The sequence below is a fragment of the Erpetoichthys calabaricus genome, chromosome 10, assembly GCF_900747795.2.
Source record: "Erpetoichthys calabaricus chromosome 10, fErpCal1.3, whole genome shotgun sequence".
Classification (NCBI taxonomy): Eukaryota; Metazoa; Chordata; class Cladistia; order Polypteriformes; family Polypteridae; genus Erpetoichthys; species Erpetoichthys calabaricus.
In genome coordinates, this window is record NC_041403.2 from 134,586,784 (window position 1) to 134,610,224 (window position 23,441).

Genomic DNA, 23,441 nt, shown 5'->3' on the forward strand with positions numbered 1-23,441 from the left:
TGCTAACACATGGAATTATATTATCACTATTATTTTTTAATATGACTTATTGTTTTGAAAATATTTAATGAACAAAAATGTAATAACTGATCCACCAATTTCACCAAGTCCCCGAATGCACCTGCCATACATTTTTTAACTTATTATTTGGCTATTTTCAACCTCACAGATCTACAAGAAGTGCTGGCTTGTTCTGAAGACAGCTTCAAGCAAAGGAACAAGGAGACTTGAAAAGTTTCCTGATGAAGGAGCTGCATATTTTCGATTCTCTCACAAGGTTAGTCAAATGTTTTGTATCTATGTTTTACATGGTGACCCGATTAAAGTGATCCCAGTCTTCCCAGACTGAAATTACCCAGCTTGTCCTAATCTTTATTATGAAGGAGACTGTGCACAAAAACTATGGTCAAGAAAGAAATCAATTTTATTATTAAAACATAAGCATACTTCCATTTACTTAACTCTGGTGAAATCTAGTCCTTAATCATGAGTTTTTCAAGCATTAGCATACTGGTAAGACTAGAAAGAAATCAACCGAGGAAGGACAATCGTGTCACAGATGTCTATTTAAACTACTTTGTACTACTAGAGCTACACCTTAAGTAAGAGGATGAGATTTTCTTCTCACTTATGCAAAAGCGTGTTTTAGGTTAATTGGCGTTTTAAAATTGGTGCAGTGTGTGTGAGTGGGCCTTCTAATGGAATGACCCTGCTGTTTGCCTCCTGAAAAGTGATTAAATGAAAAGCAATTGTCCCATGTACACCTGCATGCCTTTAATATGTCAGTGAGTAAAGTAAAGCAAGTGTGAAAAGAAATCAAGTATTGCGTATTCTGCACAGATCTTCTAAAATGTGCAAAACACATTTGATGGTACCCCTAGAAAAGATTATAAATAATTGGATCAGAGTGATTTTTCAAAGTAGCTGTTTTCTTTAATTAGTATCACACATGTCTCCAACCGTGCAATTTATATTTCAGCCACTTTAAATGGAGAAAGGTCATCACTTTGCTTTTTGGTATCATTGTGTGTCTCGCACTGATCATGGAACAGAGAAAGCAAAGGAGACCGTTGTCTGAGGAGATTATAGAAGACATTATAGACAGCAAGTTAAAAGGAAAGGCTGGAAGACCAACTCCAAGCAGCTTGATGTTCCGCAACAGTTGCAAATATTATTAAGATGTTTAAGATCCATGGAACTGTAGCAAACCTCCTCATATGTGGCACAGGAGAAAAATGGACCCCAAAATGTTAAAAAGGAATAGTAAGAAAGGCAGTCAAAAAGCCAAAGACAACTTCCAAAGAGATGCAAGCTGAACTCTAAGGTCATGGTCCATTAGGGTCTGAACGCACCATCCATCACTTTTTGACTGACAGTAGGCTCAATGAAAGAAGACCCAGGTGGACTTCACTGTTGAAAGAGGAACCTGAAGAAGCCAGAATGGAACTTGCTAAAATGCATAGAATGTCCTATAGATAGATGAGAGAAAACTGGAGCTTTTTGACAAGTGATACCAGCTCTATGTTCATAGACGAAAATGTGAAGCTTTCAAAGAAAAGAACTCTGTACCTACTGTGAAACATGGAGGAGGCTCAGTTATGTTTTGGAGTTGGGTTGCTGCATCTGCCATGGTGTGCTTTGAGTCTGTGGAGGAAACAATTTAATTTGAAGACTATCAAGACATTCAGGAGTAAAACATACTGCGCAGTGTCAGAAAACTTGGTCATAGGTCATTGATTCCCCAACAGGATAATGACCCAAAACACACAGATAAAAGCACTCAAGAATGGCTAAGAAAAAAACACTGGACTATTCTCAAGTGGCTTTCCATGAGCTCCGATCTGAATCCTATCAAACATCTCTGAAAAGAACTGAAACATGTAGTCTGGAGAAGGCCTCATTCAAACCTGACACAGTTGGAGCAGTTTGCTCAGGAAGAGTGGGCCAAACTACTTGTGGACAGGTGTAGAAATCTCAATGGGTGCTACTGAAATAGCTTGTTTGCAGTGTTTGTGTTACAAAATATTAGGTTAAGTGTCCCATCATTTTTGTGCATGCAATTTTTATTTGTGTTATCATTCGAAATATTCTGTTGATTCAAAACTCTAAAGCAAAGTCTAATTTTTGCTAAATATGGAATAAACAATAATGGGGGCTAATTTGTTTTGCCAATTTCAAGTTAATTCAGAGATAATTGTGGGTTCATTTTTTTTCTCCAAATCAGAAAAATGTACGGAAAATGCAAATCATAAAAACAAAAAACAAAAAAGAAAGTGATTCTTAAATTTACTTTACAATTGTATGAAGGACCCCTTCAAAGTCTGCATATGCAAATATATATGTAAAGAAAATTTGGAGAACAGGGGGATGGGACATCCCCATTCAACAAAGAGCGGACAAACATTTAAATATACAATTTCGGAGGGCAGGATTAGGGTTCCCTTTCAAAGTCTGACGATGCGAAAATATATTACAATGGAGTAGCTCATGAGTGCCCTGTTAAGGTTAATGCTCCAGGGGGCATTTCTAGAATTTTCAGGTATAAGGGTTTTGTGTATCTTCATTGTTATGCATGGCCTTTTATGTATTGGGTTTTTACGCAGATTCATATAATGGTGTGACACTGATTGGGGCAGAAAGATCATGTATATAATCAAGAAAAAGACCAGAGGCTGGGCGCAGTAAATCAAGGGATTAATGTAGAGTTCACATGCTCTTGGATAGACAATAAATTCAAGTTTCTGAGTCGGAAATTCCATATGAACTCTCGGCTTCCCTTTGGAGGAACAAATCAGACAAAACAAAGCTACCCACATTTTCCGTGCTGTGATATAACACTGAACTTTCAGTCAATTGTTTAAAATTGCTTAAAATAAAACATATAATAACATGGTCAGGCCAAAATTACATTTTCTGATTGAATTGCATATGGAGTGAAATGATACACATTTCTCTGAGTAGTCTAACAGAAAACCAATGTGAATGCATTGATGTGGGAAAGTGAAACATTACAATTAGGAGATCAAAATAGTCCCAGAGCTCCTGAACGCAGCATTAGCATCTGAAGCCCATACTCCCCCACCTACGCCACTGCGTTGGTCCAGGTTTGTCTTGGATCAAAGGTCGCCACTTCCACCTCTACTTCTCTTTTTCATATTGGAGCTTTATAGTATGTTTGCTAATCGTTGAGGTTCGTATTTCGCTTGAGCTTTGCTGAACTTTCAACTTTCATGTCACACCTGACTGTGCGCACCAAACATGATCATGTCTCTTTTTTCCTGTTGAGGACATCACCCCATCTTCACTTTTCTGTCCACCTTATTGGTTAGTGGTTAGCTGTTTGGCCCGTTAAATACTTCAGTGTAATCCTCCATTTGTACAAAGTGTGCTCTTATTATATATGTTAGCATAATATTAATAAATATCAACAAAAAAATTATCAACAAATAAAAAACACAGTGCGGCTTATTTTTATTTATTAATTTTTTTTTACTATAACATCACCAAATTTCAGTCAAATCATTTTTCAGATTTTTGAGGTGTTTAGTTTTTCTCTATTTTACGGGCAGGTCTTACCCCTAAATACTGATATACTGAAACGTCCTTTCTTAGCCAATGCCTATTGACTTAGATGTACGATACTGCTGAAATTTTAGCTTTTCAACTAAATGGGAAATACTGTTTTAGTTGATTAGTGAGTGAATGAGTCAGTCAACTTTGTATTTTATTTACAACCCAAAATAAAGAAAGTGCAAATAAAAATAAAATGCAGTGATTCTTAAATTTACTTTTGACTTTTAATTCATTGAAGACAGTTTCAACCCCAGATTTTTCATGTTTTGTCTGGACAACTTCATTTAATTTGTTAATATACCTCCATTAATGCATTTCAGGCCTGCAACACATTCCAATAAAACTTGCATTCCTTCTCACAACACTTAAAAGATGCTTTGGCACCGAGGATACCAAGCAATGAAGCATTTCAGGAGTTGTTGGAGCTACTGCATTGTAATATACATTAATATCTTCAGATTTTGAAATGAAACCCCCCACCCTCTGAAATTGTATATTTACATGTTTGTCTGCTTACTTTGAACAGGGATGCCCTACAAAATTCTTTACATATATATTAGCATATGCAGACTTTAAAGGGGGAGCACATACAATTGACAAAAATCACAAAAAGAAATACTTGAGTGCACATTGTAAACAAATGCGAATCGCAAACACATAATTGTTGACACAACAAAGCTGATTTCATTCCTGTAACCGGTACAGGGCTGCTATTTTTTATCACTTTAGTTACTTTGTAGGAAATTCTGGTTAAACTAAGTGGTGTGTTATTTTCATACTCAGTTATGTTATTGTATAATGGTGAATACTGTAGCTTGTAGTTTTTAGGAATTTCTCCAGTGTGTAGTAACCTTGGAAAAATAGATGTAAAGAGAAAGGCAGAACTGTGAAGCAGTCAGTACATGCTGGTAAACTGGAACTGACTGTTGGGCGCCCATGCTGTCTAGTCAAAAAACAGGCACTTCAAGCCTTCCTCACAAATCGATGTACAGACTTAGCTCAGGGTATGCTTGCAACAGTTAAACTCTTAGTAAAATCCTTTGTCAAACCAGATGGTCACAAAGGTTATTCTTAGCAAGGCTGGCATTACTTCAATCACTGCAATCCTAGCTAATGCCAAGGGAGGAGTTTAATTACTTTGATGACTTTTTAATAGGTGAGGTCAGGAGAAGCCGTGAGCCCAGCAGACTGGGGCTAAGCGAGAGAGCCAATGCAGGAGATTCAAGTATCCCCAACTACAGTTACAAATTGGCAGAAGTCCTTATTGTACATTTTTATGGATACAAACAGAGAAAATTAGGTTTCTTGAAAGGGATTGCTTATTTTTTGCATTTGAGTGAAAAACCTGGTCAACCAGAAAGACTTTAGAACAGAACAGGAATACAAAAAGCAATCTTAGCTGTATAAAAAAAGGGTATGCACCACAGGCTCTTCCTACAGAAGGTATATTGAACATGACTCACTAAAATAAGGCTACAGCACAAAACCAAGAGAGCACACTAAGGCTGGGGATACAGAGTAACTATCCAGTAGTCTGCTGCTGGAGAGAGTAAAGCCTGATGTAAAATATTCAACACCTAAACAACTGGTTTATCAAATACAATGAAAGCTAACTGGGAGTTAGTTACTTACAGTTCATCTGGCTAAAATGAATATTTTTCTATATTGAGTATGATGTCCAGTAATGCTCACTCCACATTTTCATAGACTTTTGTTTAGTTAATGTACAGTAATTTAAACTCCCAGATATGTTCTGCTGGAATATATTACAAACAAAAAGCTTCCTATTGCAGATAGTCTTTATTGATGATAGCTGCAGATTATCAACTGAATATCTTAAAATTTACCTGCATATTTGTGGGAATCTCCAGTAGATATTATGGTCTGTTTCCATTGAAAGGAAAGTCTGTTCCACCACTGTCCTCATGAGGTGAAATGGTTTAAAAAATGGATGGAAAGATAGCCAAAAAAGATCCTAGGGGACAACCTCTACGTGATATCCAGTGAAGAATATGCAATCAAACACATCCTTTTAAAAATGTTTTAGTTTATTTTAAACACTGAACAAGAACTATAAAATATATATAAAAAGAGCCAAAGTGGAACTTGAGAACAAGAGCATGCTAGAACTAGGATTAATAGAGGAAAGTCATAGTCCCTGGTCCAGTCCTATCGTCTTGGTCACTAAGCCTGACAGGAGCTGGAGGTTTTGCAATGACTTCGGTCAACTTAATCAAGTCTCCCAATTTGATGCCTATCTGATGCCACTAGTGGACAACCTCCTTAAGAGGGTGAAACAGGCTGAATATTTGACCACACTTGATATGACGAAGTGGTGTTGGCAGGTTCCGTTAATGGACTCCGCAAAGGCTAAGACTGCGTTTAGCACCCCTAGCAGTCACTGGCAGTATCATGTCCTTCCACTTTATTTGGATTACATGGGGCACCAGCAATCTTCCAGCATCTGATGGATAAGGTGCTCCGTCCTCATAACTCATATAGTGCTACCTACTTGGATGATATGGTCATCTATTCCAGCACATGGGAGGAATACTCACAGTAGGTCCAAGCGGTATTACGGGCACTAGGTGATGCCGGACTTTGGATTAATTCAAAGAAATGCCTCTTTGGATTTAATAAAGCCAAATATTTAGGCTACCTGGTGGGCTGGGGTACTGTGAGGTCACAGTGTTCCAAACTTGATGCCATATTGAAATGGCCCTGTCTGAAGACCAAGAGGCAAGTCCAAGCCTTTCTTGGCTTAGCAGGCTACTACCCCAACCTCATTTTCTCTGCCTAACTTTAAAGCCGCTATTTTGTCACCTATATACGTCAGTTCCATCTTGTACTCAGCTGAAATTCGATTTCTTTGCCTAACCAGCAGCAAACCACAATATACGGGGTGGCTACCCCAAACCTGTTTAGGCTCTCTTGTCCTTTTTGTTCTGACTATTGTGACAGATGTTCAGGGACCTTGCCCCACCGGGATGCCGGAACTACGGGAGTACCAGAAGAAGGGCAGTGTTTTCCCTGGGTCACAAGGGGGCAGCGCCCCTGGGTTGTATGGGGGCCACTGAGATGGGGGAATCCAACCCTATGCTCCATTGTGGCCACCGCCAAGGGGAACCTGGATAGCCCCTGGAGTTGAGCATACAGCACTTCTGCCACACTTGGGAATGCTGCCTGGAAGGAGGACGGAATTCCCTTGCAACACTTCCGACACACCCGGGAGTGCTGCCGGATGTTAATCAGGGGCCACCTGGGACTGAATAAAAGGGGCCCCTCACTCCAATCAGGGAGCCGGAGTTGGGTGGGAGAATGACGGAGCTTGCGAGACAGGAGTGGAGGTGGCCAATTTAAATTGTGTAGGGGTCTGAGTACCTTTTGAAGGCACTGTAGGTACATAAATAAATAAATCATTACATCTAAAATAAAAATTAATAGCAATTAAAAATTTGGCAAGGACATCTTATGAGAAAAAGAATAACATTTAGTCAATCATTAAACACAGTTAATAACTAAACTTGTAATTACAGTAGGTCTGGTACTACTTATGGGATATTTTAAACAAGTTAGATGCTGACTTGATTGATGGTCTCGATGTTAAACTACGTGCTGCTCACAACTATCTTTTATGTAGATGAGGACTATAAGAACTCTAAATGAAGTAAGGTTCCTTTGTCCGTTAAAAAATGATCCTTAGATTTTAAATAAAAGAACTTCAATTATACAACTTTGGAACATTTTTGAATTTATATTTTTCATTTATAATTCATTCAAATTATGTATGATCAGTTTATTTTTGTAACTGTAAAGAAAGCAGTACAACATTTCAAACATCCAAAACAATGCTTGAAACAAACAATGCAACCATGATAAAACACCAGTCCATTCTCTGCCTCTCTGGTTTATGATTTTACCTTGTTGAGAAGTCACAATTTCAATGTAGTGTTTTGGTGCCTCTTCACAGTAACTTTCTACCAGAAATTGTATCATCATATATGGAGAGATTCATTCTCGTGCAGCAGGAGGTGGTGCGAAGAACTTTATAACTGTTTCAGAGAGATGTTCTAATTTAGTTTAGCAGCAGCATGTTTCATATACCATCTAATCATTCCATTTTAAGAGGTAGTTAGTCTAATTTAGTGTCAGGGTGGCTGTAGACTATGCCAGTAGCTTTTTAGAAAGGATGGGACCCAGACCTGAACAGTGTAACCTTGCAGTCACCTACCCACACAGGGCCTATTTAATGTCACCAGTTGCCCTTACAAAATGTTACTGGGATAGGCCGTGCCCCTCCATGCCCTTTATAATGGATTAATCGGATTTAAAAAATGATGAATGAGTAATTCATATAAATGCATGTTCATTATGGAAGAAAAATGGGAAGATGTACAAGGCTATAGTAAAATGTATATTTTTATTTAACTACTGTATTTATAAACCAGTCTTACAGTAACTTCCAGAAACTTTTCATTACCTTATGATGTTGTGATAATTACATCACAACTACAATAAGTTTTCTGTATCAGCAATTGAACATACTTTTTAAATATGTATTTAAGTTCCACACAAAATTATTGCAGTCTTTTTCTCATGCTGTCAAGTTAGCCACCCATCACTTCTGGGAGCCTCTTGAACCAGGAACCACCGATAACTTACCCAAGGATGAAACGGACAAATGAGGACACACACAGTCAGCAAATGGTTGGTGCAAAATGATTCAGTGCTTTAATCCAGAAAAAGTGTCAGTACAGTGCAAAAGACCTTCAAATAAATAACCCATAAAATCCTGTGATTGTGAAGGTTAATATGTCTAATAAATACATCCAATAAAAACAAGGTTAAAATCCCAGGCATCATCTATACTTTAAAAACCAAATCCGAGCCACAGTGCCTCCTTTCTAAAAACTGGTGTTTCCTCTGCTTATTCCAGACAGGATCTTTGCGGCCGGGGCTGACGTCCACCAATAGGCATCATGAACCATAACACAGCTTGGATTGACATTGCCAGTCCCTTGGCATTCAGTGGGGTGCCACTCTGCACCATGCTCCATCTCCCGTCCTTTACCACCACACAGCCTTAAGCTGGAGCCCACATGGATCGTTGGGTCACTCCTGCTGAACGATCTGGGACCAGGGGTGACCCAACGATCCTGGACCGTCTACCCAACTGCCTGCTTCCATTCCACTCACACAGGCTCCTCCTCAATCCTGAAACTTTCTCTTTTCATTAACTGTTCCTTCTTTTCTGCCATGCAGGCTCACTTCAGAAAACCAATTGGGTGCAGGTGCTGTCCTCAATCTGTTCCAAGATATAAATGAAGCACTTGAATGTCCTGCTCGCATTTGCACATGAATACATGATCAGCCAAACCCCCCAATCAACCTCGGAGCGTGGGTGCATACTCACACGAGTACCTGCATCCTCTCAGAGCCTGCACTGTCTGGGACATGCGATTATTTATTAAATTCGTGCTTTGCTACCAGCTTATCACAGCATCCTATCCAATAAATAAGTTACTTAACCTCTGAAGAAACTTGTAGTTTGCTCTTAATACTTGAATATATCTGAATTAAATGCAGTATGCACTACTAACATTTATCTCCTTTTCCTATTAGCACATTTTCTTTACTTAATCACAGCTGATATGAAAGTCACATTTCACACGAGAATATAAATTACTAACACCAGCCCTATCTCACATGAACTTCAAAACACATTGGGTAATCACAACATCACAAACACATGTTTTTTTTTTTTTTTACTAAAATATTATAAAATGTGTCATATTTGGAAAATGCTCACATAAAGTAAAATGAAATGTGTTCAGATGTGCCAGAGTATTTGAATTGGATACTCCCTAAATACACATAGGGACCTGGACAGCATTGCAGGCCTGGGCAGATGAAATTTAAAGTTAGTAAATGCAAAGAATTACATAAAAGAAGTAGAAATATTAGATTTGAATACAGAAATGAGATGTATGAAACTTGAAAATACCCTTGATGAGAAGGATTTAAGAGTCAAAGTGGACTTGTCATTATCAACTGCCAGACAGTGTTTTGAAATGATCAAGAAAGCAAATGGAATGTGAGGTTATACATCATGATGTGTTGAGTACAAGTTATGTAACGCATTGGTGAGCCCTTAATTGTAAGCGCTGTGTTCAGTTTTGGTCTATGGGCTACAAAAAACAGTGTTAGAAGAAGAAGAGTGACTGGGATGATTCTGGGACTAACAGGTATAAACTATGAGGAGAGACTGAAGGACTTGAACCTCTTAAGTTTAAGCAAATGAAGATTAAGAGTAGACGTGACTGATGTGTTTAAAATTGTGAAAAGTGCAGTGCAGTGGATCCTAGTTGTAATTTTAAAATCAGTTTTTCAAACAAGACCACGTACAAATGGTTGGAAACTTTTTTTGCACAAATGTTAGAAGGTTTTTCTTCATGCAAAGAACCATAAACAATTGAAATAAACAATTGTGCAGTGTGGTGGAAAGTAGGACCTTCAGCTCTTAAGCTGATGTTAATTTTATACAATCTGGGCAGATGGTATGGACTTGCTTGTTGATCTGAATGGCCTGTTCTTGTCACAATTTTTCTAATGTTCTAATGTCCATTCAGTGGTCATGTGTCCAGTCCAGTAACAGCTTATTCATTGGTTAACATTATGTTTCATGTGATATCAACAGTGCGATATTCAATGAGAGACGTGTACAGATTAAATGTTAAAGGAAAAAGAATACGCCTCAGACTTCTGAAATGCTTAAATAATTCCAAGGTACTCCAGTTTTGGATATGAATATAAATTTAATGATGGACTATGGATCTACAAATCAAATATTTGTTCATGTCTGAGGTGTTTTGATTTAGTTCATGAGAGCATTCTCCAGAAGTGACTTATTTAACAATATTTTAGTTAAAATACATGTGTTTGGGGCACTGTGAGCATAATAATGGATAATTTCAATCTGAATTATGCGACACAAGTACTGTGAATTTCTTTCATGGACATTTGGATATTATTTAATGTTGTTTGATGTTGGTCATCACAGACTTGTATTGTTTCAGAAACTTTTTCATCTCCATTCTGCATGATAACAGGAGATTAAATTTTTTTCCCGGCCATCACTACAAACTACATGGGGTAAGTAGCATACCAAAAAAAATATTATTTTGGGGTGAAGTATGCCTTTAAACCATAAAGTTGGATCATAGTATGCTGTTCTAAGAGATTCAAATTACATCTGTTTTTATAAAAACAAAAAATAGTACTATATATGCTGAATGAAAAAAGTTCTTGCAGTATATGAACTTTTAAAGTTCAGTTTAAAAAGTATCCTGGCAGACACAGTGAGTTCTGAAAATTCAATATTCACTTCTGAAAACAGAGAGGCCAATACAGCTCTAAATTTTCAAATGTAAAATAAGTCTTCTTGGTCAGCAGGTGTCCTCTTTTTTTCATCCCATGGCTCACAGCCGTGACTTGTTTTATTTCTCTAAATGGATCAACTTGGCCTGCTTGTCCTTTCACCACTTGACTTATCTTTCAGCTTTAATGGATTATATTTTTTGAGCACTTTCTCACTGCTTTAGTCATGCGTTAATACTGCATGACTTTCTTCCTTCTCTGAGTCCTTTTAGCTGCCACATATTGTCGTATTATGGATCAGGAAGGAAAAACCTGATATATTAATAATGCATTACACTGTTATGCAGCAGATACTGTGTATTTTCCTAAATTGTTTATTCTTTTTATTTCTAGGTGACAGAGCTAAATAACATAAAAAGTGTTAGTCGAGTGCCTAAGGGCACCAAAAAGCATGCAGTAGCAATCACTTTCAATGATGGCACCTCAAAGACTTTTGCTTGTGACTCAGGTACGTTTGCCAGAAAATCCTGCTTAAAAAAAAAGAGACACAAAAAATAATTTGTGCTTGATTTTTTTTTCTTTCCTTTTTTTCCAATAAAAGAAATGGAAGCTAATGACTGGTGCAAAGTTCTACATAAGGAGTGTTTTGGAAGCCGGAAGCTTGATCTGAATTTGGGTCATCCAGACTTGTTGGCTGCTGGACTCATACAGGAGCGCAGTGGTAAGTGGAGTACAATGCTAGTGAGATCACACTTAAAGAATAACTTTGAATCTATAGTTGTGTGGTTTATATTTTATAAATGAAAAAAGAAACACAATAATGATAGGGCATTCCTAGTACCTCAATTGACATTGAATGACCTTAAAGCTCAGTTGCAATGTCTGTGGTGCCCAAAACCCGCAGAGTCCCCAGACAATTGGGTTTTTCAATTTATCCTCAGGTAACTTTTATTGAGAATTCTTACTGTACTCCAAACTACCAAGAAAGACATACAAAGAATAAAAAGAAAGGAACTGTGGGTTATTTCGACAGTATATTATAATCTGTGAAACTTCTACTATAGATGAAAAAAAAGTACACAAAACTTTTAAAATGTCACCTTACGGTGAACTAAAACTTTGATGCCTCTCTAAGCTGCACCTAAAGTATTATTTAAACAAAAGTTTACAATGGCAAGTTATTTCTAATGTATAAACTTTAGCAAACGTTACACTGAAATTTACACCAATCAGCCACATACCTAATATTATTTCACTTTACCTTGTGCCACCAAAACAACTCTGACCCATTGAGACAGGACTACACAAGACCTATGAAGGTGTCCTGTGGTATATGGCATCAAGATATTAGCAGCAGGTCCTTTAAGTCCAGTGAGTTGCATAGTGGGGAATTTGGAGGCCGAGTCAATGCCTTGAACTCTTTGTCATGTTTCTCAAACAGTTCCTGAACATTTGTTGCAGTGTTGCAGGTTGCATTATCCTGCTGAAAGAAGCCACTGGGAATACTGTTGCCATGAAAAGTGTAACAATCTTTAGTCAGGTGAATGAATGCCAGGACCCAAGGTTTCCCAGCAGAAAATCACACTGTCTCTTCTGGCTTGCCTTCTTCCCATAGCACATCCTGCTGCTATCTACAGTATTCCCCAGGTGAACAAAGCACATACACCCATCCATCCACATGATCTAAAAGAAAATGTGATTCATTAGACAAAGCCACTTTCTTCCATTGCTGCATGGTCCAGTTCTGACACTCACATGTCCATTGTAGGCACTTTCTGTGGGGTACAGGGGTCAGCATGGCTCCTCTGACTGCCCTATATTCAGCAAGATGTGATGCACTGTGTGATCTGATACTTTTCTCTCATGACCAGCATTAAGTTTTTCAAAAATTTATACTACAGTAGCTGTTCTGTGTGATCGGACCAAATGAGCTAGCTTTCACTCTTCACACACATCATATAGCCTTGGGCAACATGACCCTGTCGCCAGTACATCATTTATCCTTTCTTGGACCACTTTTGGTAGATGCTAACCATTTCACACTGGGAACACACCACACGTCCTTCAGTTTTGGAGTGACCCAGTCATCTAGCTAGTACACTTCGGATCTTGTCAAAGTCACTCACTTCCCCATTTTTCCTGCCTCTAACACATCACCTTCAAGCACTGACTGTTCACTTACTGTGTAATATTTTTTACCCCTTAACAGGTGCCACTGTAATAAGATAATGAATGTCATTCACTTCACTAGTCAGTTGTTTTTAATTTTGTGGCTGATAGGTGTATATACTGTACATGAAGGAGGTGAACCTTTTCAGTTTATGCAACTGACTGAAGTTTTGTGAAATTATAAAAGGAATTAGTACAGTAGGCCCCAGTTGTTACTTTAAAATAGATTTTGCAGCAAGAACATTGGGACACAAGTATTGTGGTAGATAGTGGGTCTTTATGGACCTTTAAATATTGATTTGATGTTATTTTGGACAGTCTAAATGAATAAGATGAACAAGTTTGATGGGCTGAATCGCCTGTTCTTGTCACCATAATTCTAATATTCTACTGTTCTAGTTAGTGCCTGGTGCTCTTACACAGATTCGCCTGCCCTTTATTCCTCATTTTTCTTAGTCTTAGCCTTATACTGCTTCATCAAAATGTACCAATATTGGCTCCTCTAGTTAATACATACTATATTCTTATTATGCTCAGCCATGAAAAAGTACTTTCCCCTTTCCTCATTTCTTTTATTACTGTATACATGTGACACAGTATGTATTTCAGGTCTTCAAATGAAATCTAAAATTAGACAAAAGACACTGTGGACCACCAGGAGGTGCATCAGCCACGCCAAGCCTGACAAAGACAGAAAATGGACCACAAGTGCAAACACACGCTTTTTATTTTCCTTTGTTTTCCCCGTGGGAAACACCGTCCCCCATTTCCCACGTGTACAACATAGTCAAACACAGTCCAACACTAAACATTCTTCTCTTCTTTCTCTCTTTTTCTTTTCTCATTTCCTCCACTCCTCCTGGAAGGCTTCGTCTTCTCCCACCCAACTCTGGCTCCTGGAGTAGTGGCTGCTGGCTCTTTTTATAAGGCACCCGGAAGTGCTCCTGGTGCTCGTTGGCCTAGTTCTGGCAGCACTTCTGGGTGTGGCGGAGGTGCTGTAAACAAGGGCTCAGCAGCAGCTGCAGTACCCCCAGGCGGTGCCCACAGAACCCAAAAGGGAAGCACCAAACTCCGGCTCCCATGGAGCCCTTGGGGAGTCCAAGGCACTGTTGCAACCCAGGGGGACTGCCACCTAGTGCTCAGAGGGAGGTAATGCTCTGGATACGCTACCTCCCCTGGTCAATACTTAAATTAACAAATTAACTTATTGAATTTGCCTAATGAATACAGTTATTCAAAAATAACTGACAGCTTGTGAAAAAATTATTTTCTTCCTAGTTATATAAAAAATGATATTAAGCTCATACTACACAGCCAGGCTTGATTGCAGCATGTCCTGGTTAATATCAATCTTACTTTGAGTCGGAACACCCGCCGATTTATTTGTTTTTTTCTCTGTTTTTTTTTTGTTTTTTCAGTCCTCCTGGCCATCAGACCTTACTTTATTCTTTGTTAATTAGTATTGCCTAATCTTATTTTTATATTTTTCTTTTTTCCTTCTTCATCTTGTGAAGCACTTTGAGCTACATAATTTGTATGAAACCATGCTTCATAAATAAATGTTGTTGTTGCTGATGTTTCCAGCACAACAAATCAACAAGCACATAATGCTACAATGAAATACAATACCTGAAAAGATCAGAGAACTGTTGCTATCTATCGATCTAGAAAGGGGTACGAAGCCATAAGGCCAGCCTGCCAAAATGTCTCCATATGTACCATAAATACCATTAAGTCACAAAAGATCCAAAAAAAAATCCAAAAACAGGAGGCTTTTCTTCGCTCAATAAAAGTCAATGATCTTGACTCTAGGGTCAGATATACTGTACTAGCCAGAAATACCCAAGCTTTTCAGTAGAATGTCACAAAAGTAAAAGTTTCTGGTTGGCATATGTGACATAATATCTTGTATAAAGCAAACACAGCAGTCCATAGTAAGAAAATCGTACCAACAACCAAGAGTGGTGATAATGTGTAGGAAACATAAATTCAGCTCCATAACTCTATTGTATAGAGTTCTTAAGTGAGAAATTAGCATTACCTTTAATTGTGTGTATTTAAAGAGAAAAAGTTGGGAGAAAGCAATGCAGGCACAGGAGTCATAGGTCATCGTGCTGTCAGGACATCACCCTGAGTTAGTGAGAGAGAAGCCTTAGTAACCACTTTGAAGAGGTGCTCTGAATGAAAATAAGGTGCAAGGGCAAGCAAGTGACGAAACATTTTTGAGGACATTACGGGCCAAAGTTGAGACTACTTTAGAAAAGGGGGCTCTTAGATCTGTTCTGTCTTACAGCAGCTAAACAAACGATGGGAATAACATCATGTTTTGAAACAGTGTTAAATTCTGGGATTTAGGTATGCAAAGAGAAATAATTCTGGGAAAAATATGCATTTTTTATGGAGTCAAGGCTGGCAGGCTGGCAAAAAACAGGGCCTGTTAAAGCTCATTGAGGCATTCCTAGTATATATAAGAAATAAATTGCTTTTATTCCACTTCTCAATTTCCATTTCTAATAATTGATTTTTGCAATGTACGAAGTATCATTGAAAAGTATTACATAACAAAAGCATCAAAATTGAACAAGGATGGTATAATTTCTGTGGAGGAATTCTTTCAAAATTACTAAGGTAAGTCTATAAACCTTCTTATTTACAAGCTAACATTAGCTTCGTCCATCTCGAAAGCTGTCAGTGTATTGTAATATAGAATGAACAAGGCAACTTAGTTGAAATCTTATAACATTTGATCTACAGTATGTTTTCCTAGTGACCTTTTATTGTTCCATTGTTTTCAAAAGTGTTTTCATGTTTGTTGTATGTGAGTTATTAAGTTCCTGTTATGAAGTAAGCAAACACACACCACTTATGGTTCATGTTATCAGTCAGAATAAAATAGTTTAATAACATTGTTACATTACACTAAGTTGTATATGCTGCTGCATCATCATGCTCCATTGAGAAGGCCCGTGCTGTGCTGTTTCCTGTCCACAGGGACTTCCACAACACATTTGCCCTTTCAAAAGCTGATTCCCATGTTAATGCAACACTAAACTTATAGAGACACAGCATCAGTCTTAAGGCAGCACATAAACTTTATGTACTCATTAGATATAAAGTGCTGGCTATAAATGTAAGTGCTGCAATGGCGTATAAAAAATGTGTTCATTTATCTCTTTTGATTGTTTAGATCTATTACCTTTACAAGTTTTCATCAGTGGGAAAGTTTATGAGTTTGAACACAGAGGAGGAATATTACAGAGGTTCTTTTTTCGCGATTCTGGCATTGCTTAGATTAACTGGAAGAAAATTTACCCAATGATGACTCCTCCCAGAAGAAAAAAGGCATAAGTGTGAAATGAGCTAATTGGGTAAATCTGGGGAAAGGAATCAGGTCAAAACAGTAAGAACAGAAGAAAGATGAGGGAAGGAGAGTATAACAAAATGGGCAAAAAAAAAAAATGAAAAGGCACTCCTAAAATCTTAACATTTGGCGGTTCTTTATCTAATATTAGGTTTTGCTTCAGGACCTAAAACCACTCAGTGTCAAAAATTTGCACTAACAGAGTAAATCATGAAAGGAATGTTTTTGGTACTGTATATATAATAACAGGAGTGGGTGCCTTTGTGCCATGTTTCAAACTAGGATGATGCTATGGAGTTCAAAGGTATGAACAAATAAATACACAAGAGGGTTCGCCCCCTGCTCGCTTCACTCACCAACCCCCCCGACCTGCGCTACGCACCAGACACTTCGTGTCTCTCCCGCTCACGTTGTGAAGAGGGGGGCTGAATGCACCCCAAGGAGATGCGGTCGCTCCTCCGAAACCCCCTCTTAAACGGTGATACAACGGGAAACAAATACAGTTTTTTTTTACCTCCTCTTTGCTCGATCAGCTGCTGGCTTGCTGCTGCTGCCGTGCCGCATGATCTGCATCTCGCACGGCGTTTCGAACTTTTAAAAGCCTGTACAGCAACTGTCCTAATCTTTGTCTTATATTTCTGGCTCCGGCACAAAGTCTCGTCTTGCAGGATGTGAGTTCTTGATATTTTTTAGTTTATAATTTAAAAATGGAATAGGAATCTGAAAATTTAACAACATCACTTTAAAATTCTATAAATTCTGAAAAGAATGATACCAAACATATATATGTAGGTTTTAAAACAAGCCCAATTTAAAGCGTGACAAAAAAACGTGACATTAAAACGTCACATAAAATCATTACACAAAATCATTGCACTTTTAAGCTTAATATATTTATATATAGAGAGTAGATATTTGTAAACAAAAAGAGATTGATAAAAAAGACAAAACATGAGGTACAAAAATAGAAGCAAAACAAAACTTTGATTTGTGATCCTTTGTCTGGTAATGTGGCTCACCCAGTTCTTCCCATCAAAATTCAATTCTGTTATTCTTACCATTTACAAGCTTACAAAGGGCCACTTCTGCTTCTTTTTCTTTCTCTCTCTGTTGTCCTCTTTTTTTAAGACACTGGCCTTTTCCTTCAGCCAATAAAGCTTCTTTCTAGTTCTCTTCTCTAGTCTAGATTAAAGTGATTCCTGACATTCCTTCCCTCCAATTCCCAGAATAACTTTAGGAGTCCAGTGCCAATCTTATTTTGTTAAAGAGACAACATTCTAGAATTTTCTCTTCCTAGTCTTCTTCTATCCCTGTGCCTTTAGTAGCCCTTAACTTACCATCTCTCTGAAAGATTTCTTTAAACGGACAACTTGAACCAATCTGTGTTGTTCTGATCACCTGGCTAACTCTCATGATCTCTGCTTCAAGGAGGCACCAATTCCCTTTCATTTACAAGTGGGCACCCTGTGTTGCTAGGTCTTGTAGTCTCTTGCCAGCCTTCTTTAGTCCATCTTATCACTCTAGTAAAGCATCTGTGATACCTGCTGGATTTCTTGCTGTTCCAGCTCCTTCAAGTCTTTGCCTGTTTACACTGTCTCCATATATTGCTCTCTCTAAAACATTGTGGGTCTTCCTCTCCTCTGGAAGCTTGATGCAAGATTTCACTTTAGCTGTGCCAGTTCTGGCTGCAGAGAAACAAAGGGAGATTTTTTTGATGAAAGGGATCAGGAGAAGAGATAGGATATGAAAACGTGACAAGTTTGTAATCAGGAATTCAAACTGATCTTTTGTCAAACTCTAAAACTGATCTTTTGTCAAACTCTAAACACAGAGCCGAAAATAAAAGAAATTTTAAACAAAGCTAAGTCATTTTAACACCAGAAATACTCCAAAAGAAAAAGGCACAGAAAACTCTCAATATCTAAAATTTTGGATAATTAAGGGATGTGTGTGTTGACATTTCTATGGATGTTGTAGGACTGTCTTGGTTGACACGCCTCTGCAACATTGCATGGACATCAGGGACAGTGCCTCTGGATTGGCAGACCGGGGTGGTGGTACCCCTCTTTAAGAAGGGGGATTGGAGGGTGTGTTCCAACTACAGAGGGATCACACTCCTCAGCCTCCCTGGAAAAGTCTATTCAGGGGTCCTGGAGAGGAGGGTCCGTCGGATAGTCGAGCCTTGGATTCAGGAGGAACAGTGTGGTTTTCGTCCTGGTCGCGGAACAGTAGACCAGCTCTATACCTTTAGCAGGGTCCTGGAGGGTGCATGGGAGTTTGCCCAACCAGTCTACATGTGTTTTGTGGACTTGGAAAAGGCATTCGACCGTGTCCCTCGGGGAATCCTGTGGGGGGTACTCCGAGAGTATGGGGTACCGGCCCCCTTGATAAGGGCTGTTCGGTCCCTGTACGAACGTTGCCAGAGCCTGGTCCGCATTGCCGGCAGTAAGTCGAACCCGTTTCCAGTGAGAGTTGGACTCCGCCAGGGCTGCCCTTTGTCACCGATTCTGTTCATAACTTTTATGGACAGAATTTCTAGGCTCAGCCAGGGCATTGAGGGGGTCCGGTTTGGTGGGTTCAGGATTGGGTCACTGCTTTTTGCAGATGATGTTGTCCTGTTTGCTTCATCAGGCCGTGATCTTCAGCTCTCTCTGGATCGGTTTGCAGCCGAGTGTGAAGCGGCTGGGATGAGAATCAGCACCTCCAAATCCGAGACCAAAGGGTGGAGTGCCCTCTCAGGGTTGGTAGCGAGATCCTGCCCCAAGTGGAGGAGTTCAAGTATCTCAGGGTCTTGTTCACGAGTGAGGGAAGAATGGAGCGTGAGATCGACAGGCGGATCGGTGCGGCATCCGCAGTAATGCGGGCGTTGCATCGGTCTGTCGTGGTGAAAAAGGAGCTGAGCCGCAAGGCAAAGCTCTCAATTTACCAGTCAATCTATGTTCCTACCCTCACCTATGGTCATGAGCTATGGGTAGTGACCGAAAGAACGAGATCGCGAATACAAGCGGCTGAAATGAGTTTCCTCCGCAGGGTGTCTGGGTTTTCCCTTAAAGATAGGGTGAGAAGCTCAGTCATCCGGGAGGGGCTCAGAGTAGAGCCGCTGCTCCTCCGCATCGAGAGGAGTCACATGAGGTGGCTCGGGCATCTGATCAGGATGCCTCCTGGACGCCTCCGTGGTGAGGTGTTCCGGGCACGTCTAACCGGGAGGAGGCCCTGGGGAAGACCCAGGACACATTGGAGGGTCTATGTCTCTCGACTGGCCTGGGAACGACTTGGGATTCTCCCGGAAGAGCTAGAAGAAGTGGCCGGGGAGAGGGAAGTCTGGGCATCTCTGCTCAAGCTGCTGCCCCCGCGACCCGACCTCGGATAAGCGGGAGACAATGGATGGATGGATGGACACCTGTGATATCACATGTAGTATGCCCTCTGATGCCTTCAAGTTTGCTTCCCAAGACATCTGAAATACTAAATAGCAGAATATGGTGATGCCTGTAATAAATTAAGATAGGGATATGATGTCCTTGCCGATGATGCCCTTGCCCCAGTAACCTCATGCCAGCTGAGCGCTTCTTCAAACACAAGTTTAAGCGATATATATTAGTTATGTGAAGTGTTTTTTTTAATCAATAAGACCTAAGGTCTAGCAAATTAAAACAAAATCATTAATGAGAAGCATATACTGTATAACTGCCAATTAGCACTAAATATTTTAGTCTGTTGCATTTTCACACTCTAAGCTTTCAGAAGTATTACTCAAGAAATGATTCCCTTGAGGGTGTTTATTATAGTAATTTCACTAGAGTTTCTAAGCATGTACATTTAAATTAAAAAAAAAAAACTTTTTCAGTTTGTTAATAAAATTAAATCATTGAACAAATCAATGTAATATTAGGTTTTCCTTAATGGCTACATTACTTGATATACTGTATTTTAAAAAGGGATATCCCCTTTCATTGATTGGCACAAGAGTGCAGCTCCTTACAGCTCCAGAGATCTGGGTTCACATAGCTAGTCAAGAACTGAATCCAAGTCCTCAGAGGCGCCACATCTTTTACCACCACTTCTTGGTAGCACCTTAATTTGGTTCCTCCTGCTAAAAGTGTGTTGTAACCATGTAATGAATTGGACCCAAAATGCTGAAAGTGGGCAAATCACTACTACTCACCTTCCTAAACTGTAAGGCAACTAATATAAGCGAAGGTCAATATCACCCATTGAAGAGTCCCACCATAGCCCCTTTTAATATAATCAACTTTAAACAGTCAGATGTATATATACAGTGCATATAAAAAAGACAGTTATAAGGTGATTTTAGCAAAGCCAGAAAAAAATATATTTTAATTTTAAAATGAAAAACACAAAGATGAAAACAACATTTTTTTTCCTCCCCAACACATAATAACCCCTATAAGTGTGAATGAAAATATATACAGTGAAATACACACCCCAGGCCTTCCTGCAGTTCACACAATAGTCCAGAGTTGTGGTTGTCTTCTTATAATAAGTGAGAGGAATTGTGGAATCCAGCCAACGAAAGAATCTGAATATTTAAAAGTAAAATGTTTCCACAGTCAGTAAATACACCATTATAAAAAAAGTACTTCAACAAGATCACCAGGGTCCGTTAGTCATAAGTAAGAGCAATGCACGATTTATGTTCCTGGAGGAATAGAATAGAATAGAATAGAATGCCTTTTATTGTCACTATACACATGTACAATGAGATTAAAAGCAGCTCCTTCAATGCAAACATATACAGTGTAACCGGAAAGTATTCACAGCGCATCACTTTTTCCACATTTTGTTATGTTACAGCCTTATTCCAAAATGGATTAAATTCATTTTTTTCCTCAGAATTCTACACACAACACCTCATAATGTCAACGTGAAAAAAGTTTACTTGAGATTTTTGCAAATTTATTAAAAATAAAAAAATTGAGAAAGCACATAAGTATTCACAGCCTTTGCCATGAAGCTCGAAATTGAGCTCAGGTGTATCCTGTTTCCCCTGATCACCCTTGAGATGTTTCTGCAGCTTAATTGGAGTCCACCTGTGGTAAATTCAGTTGGTTGGACATGATTTGGAAAGGCACACACCTGTCTATATAAGGTCCCACAGTTGACAGTTCATGTCAGAGCACAAACCAAGCATGAAGTCAAAGGAATTGTCTGTAGACCTCTGAGACAGGATTGTCTCGAGGTACAAATCTGGGGAAGGTTACAGAAAAATTTCTGCTGCTTTGAAGGTCTCAATGAGCACAGTGGCCTCCATCATCCGTAAGTGGAAGAAGTTCGAAACCACCAGGACTCTTCCTAGAGCTGGCCGGCCATCTAAACTGAGCAATCGGGGGAGAAGGGCCTTAGTCAGGGAGGTGACCAAGAACCCGATGGTCACTCTTTCAGAGCTCCAGAGGTCCTCTGTGGAGAGAGGAGAACCTTCCAGAAGGACTACCATCTCTGCAGCAATCCACCAATCAGGCCTGTATGGTAGAGTGGCCAGACGGAAGCCACTCCTTAGTAAAAGGCACATGGCAGCCCGCCTGGAGTTTGCCAAAAGGCACCTGAAGGACTCTCAGACCATGAGAAAGAAAATTCTCTGCTCTGATGAGACAAAGATTGAACTCTTTGGTGTGAATGCCAGGCGTCACGTTTGGAGGAAACCTGGCACCATCCCTACAGTGAAGCATGGTGGTGGCAGCATCATGCTGTGGGGATGTTTTTCAGCGGCAGGACCTGGGAGACTAGTCAGGATAAAGGGATAGATGACTGCAGCAGTGTACAGAGACATCCTGGATGAAAACCTGCTCCAGAGCACTCTTGACCTCAGACTGGGGCGACGGTTCATCTTTCAGCAGGACAACGACCCTAAGCACACAGCCAAGATATCAAAGGAGTGGCTTCAGGACAACTCTGTGAATGTCTTTGAGTGGCCCAGCCAGAGCCCAGACTTGAATCCGATTGAACATCTCTGGAGAGATCTTAAAATGGCTGTGCACCGACGCTTCCCATCCAACCTGAAGGAGCTTGAGAGGTGCTGCAAAGAGGAATGGGCACAACTGGCCAAGGATAGGTGTGCCAAGCTTGTGGCATCATATTCAAAAAGACTTGAGGCTGTAATTGCTGCCAAAGGTGCATCGACAAAGTATTGAGCAAAGGCTGTGAATACTTATGAACATGTGATTTCTCAGTTTTTTTATTTTTAATAAATTTGCAAAAACCTCAAGTAAACTTTTTTCACGTTGTCATTATGGGGTGTTGTGTGCAGAATTCTGAGGAAAAAAATGAATTTAATCCATTTTGGAATTAGGCTGTAACATAACAAAAGGTGGAAAAAGTGATGTGCTGTGAATACTTTCCGGATGCACTGTATGTAAAACACAACAAATAAAAAAACAAATGGTGCAAAAAGTTGCAAAGAAGTTGCAAAAAAGTTCTGTGATGCTATACACATATGGAATGAATAATAACTATTGCACTGTTGGGTTATTGCACATTATTTAAATACTGGAAAGAATAAATAACTATTGCACTATAGGGTTATTGCACATAATTTAAATATTGCACAATAACGATGATCATGTGCAGTGAGTAGTGGATGTTGGACCCTGAGAGTAATGATATTGTACAGTATACAGATATTGAACAGTTATTATCAGTACCATTTAGATATTGGATATTGCACAGTTGATGGATAGAAGGAAGTCCAGGGTTGGGGGGTTAGACTGTATAGTCAGTGCATGTGTGAGTTTAGAATGGTTATGGCTTTTGGGAAAAAACTGTTCTTGAGTCTGTTTGTCCTTGTTGTGATGCACCTGTAGCGCCTCCCTGAAGGCAACAGGTCAAACAGATCAGAGCCAGGGTGGGAGCTGTCCTTGATGATGTTTTTTGCTCTGCTGAGGAAGCGGGAGGTGTAAATGTTCATCAGGGAGGGGAAAGGGCAGCCGATGATCTTCTGTGCTGC

At 39.4% G+C, this 23,441-nt stretch overlaps 1 protein-coding gene across 2 annotated transcripts in view; it reads left to right on the top strand.

Moving 5' to 3' along the window:
• The window catches only part of LOC114658587 (docking protein 5-like), a 96,877-nt gene that overhangs the window by 29,336 nt on the left and 44,100 nt on the right, over positions 1-23,441 (top strand). For both annotated transcript variants that reach the window (XM_051933109.1, XM_028810611.2), the window contains exons 2-4: positions 170-277; positions 11,344-11,458; positions 11,552-11,671. In XM_051933109.1, coding sequence (XP_051789069.1) covers positions 170-277; positions 11,344-11,458; positions 11,552-11,671 — 343 coding nt within the window. The remainder of the gene's footprint in view (positions 1-169; positions 278-11,343; positions 11,459-11,551; positions 11,672-23,441) is intronic.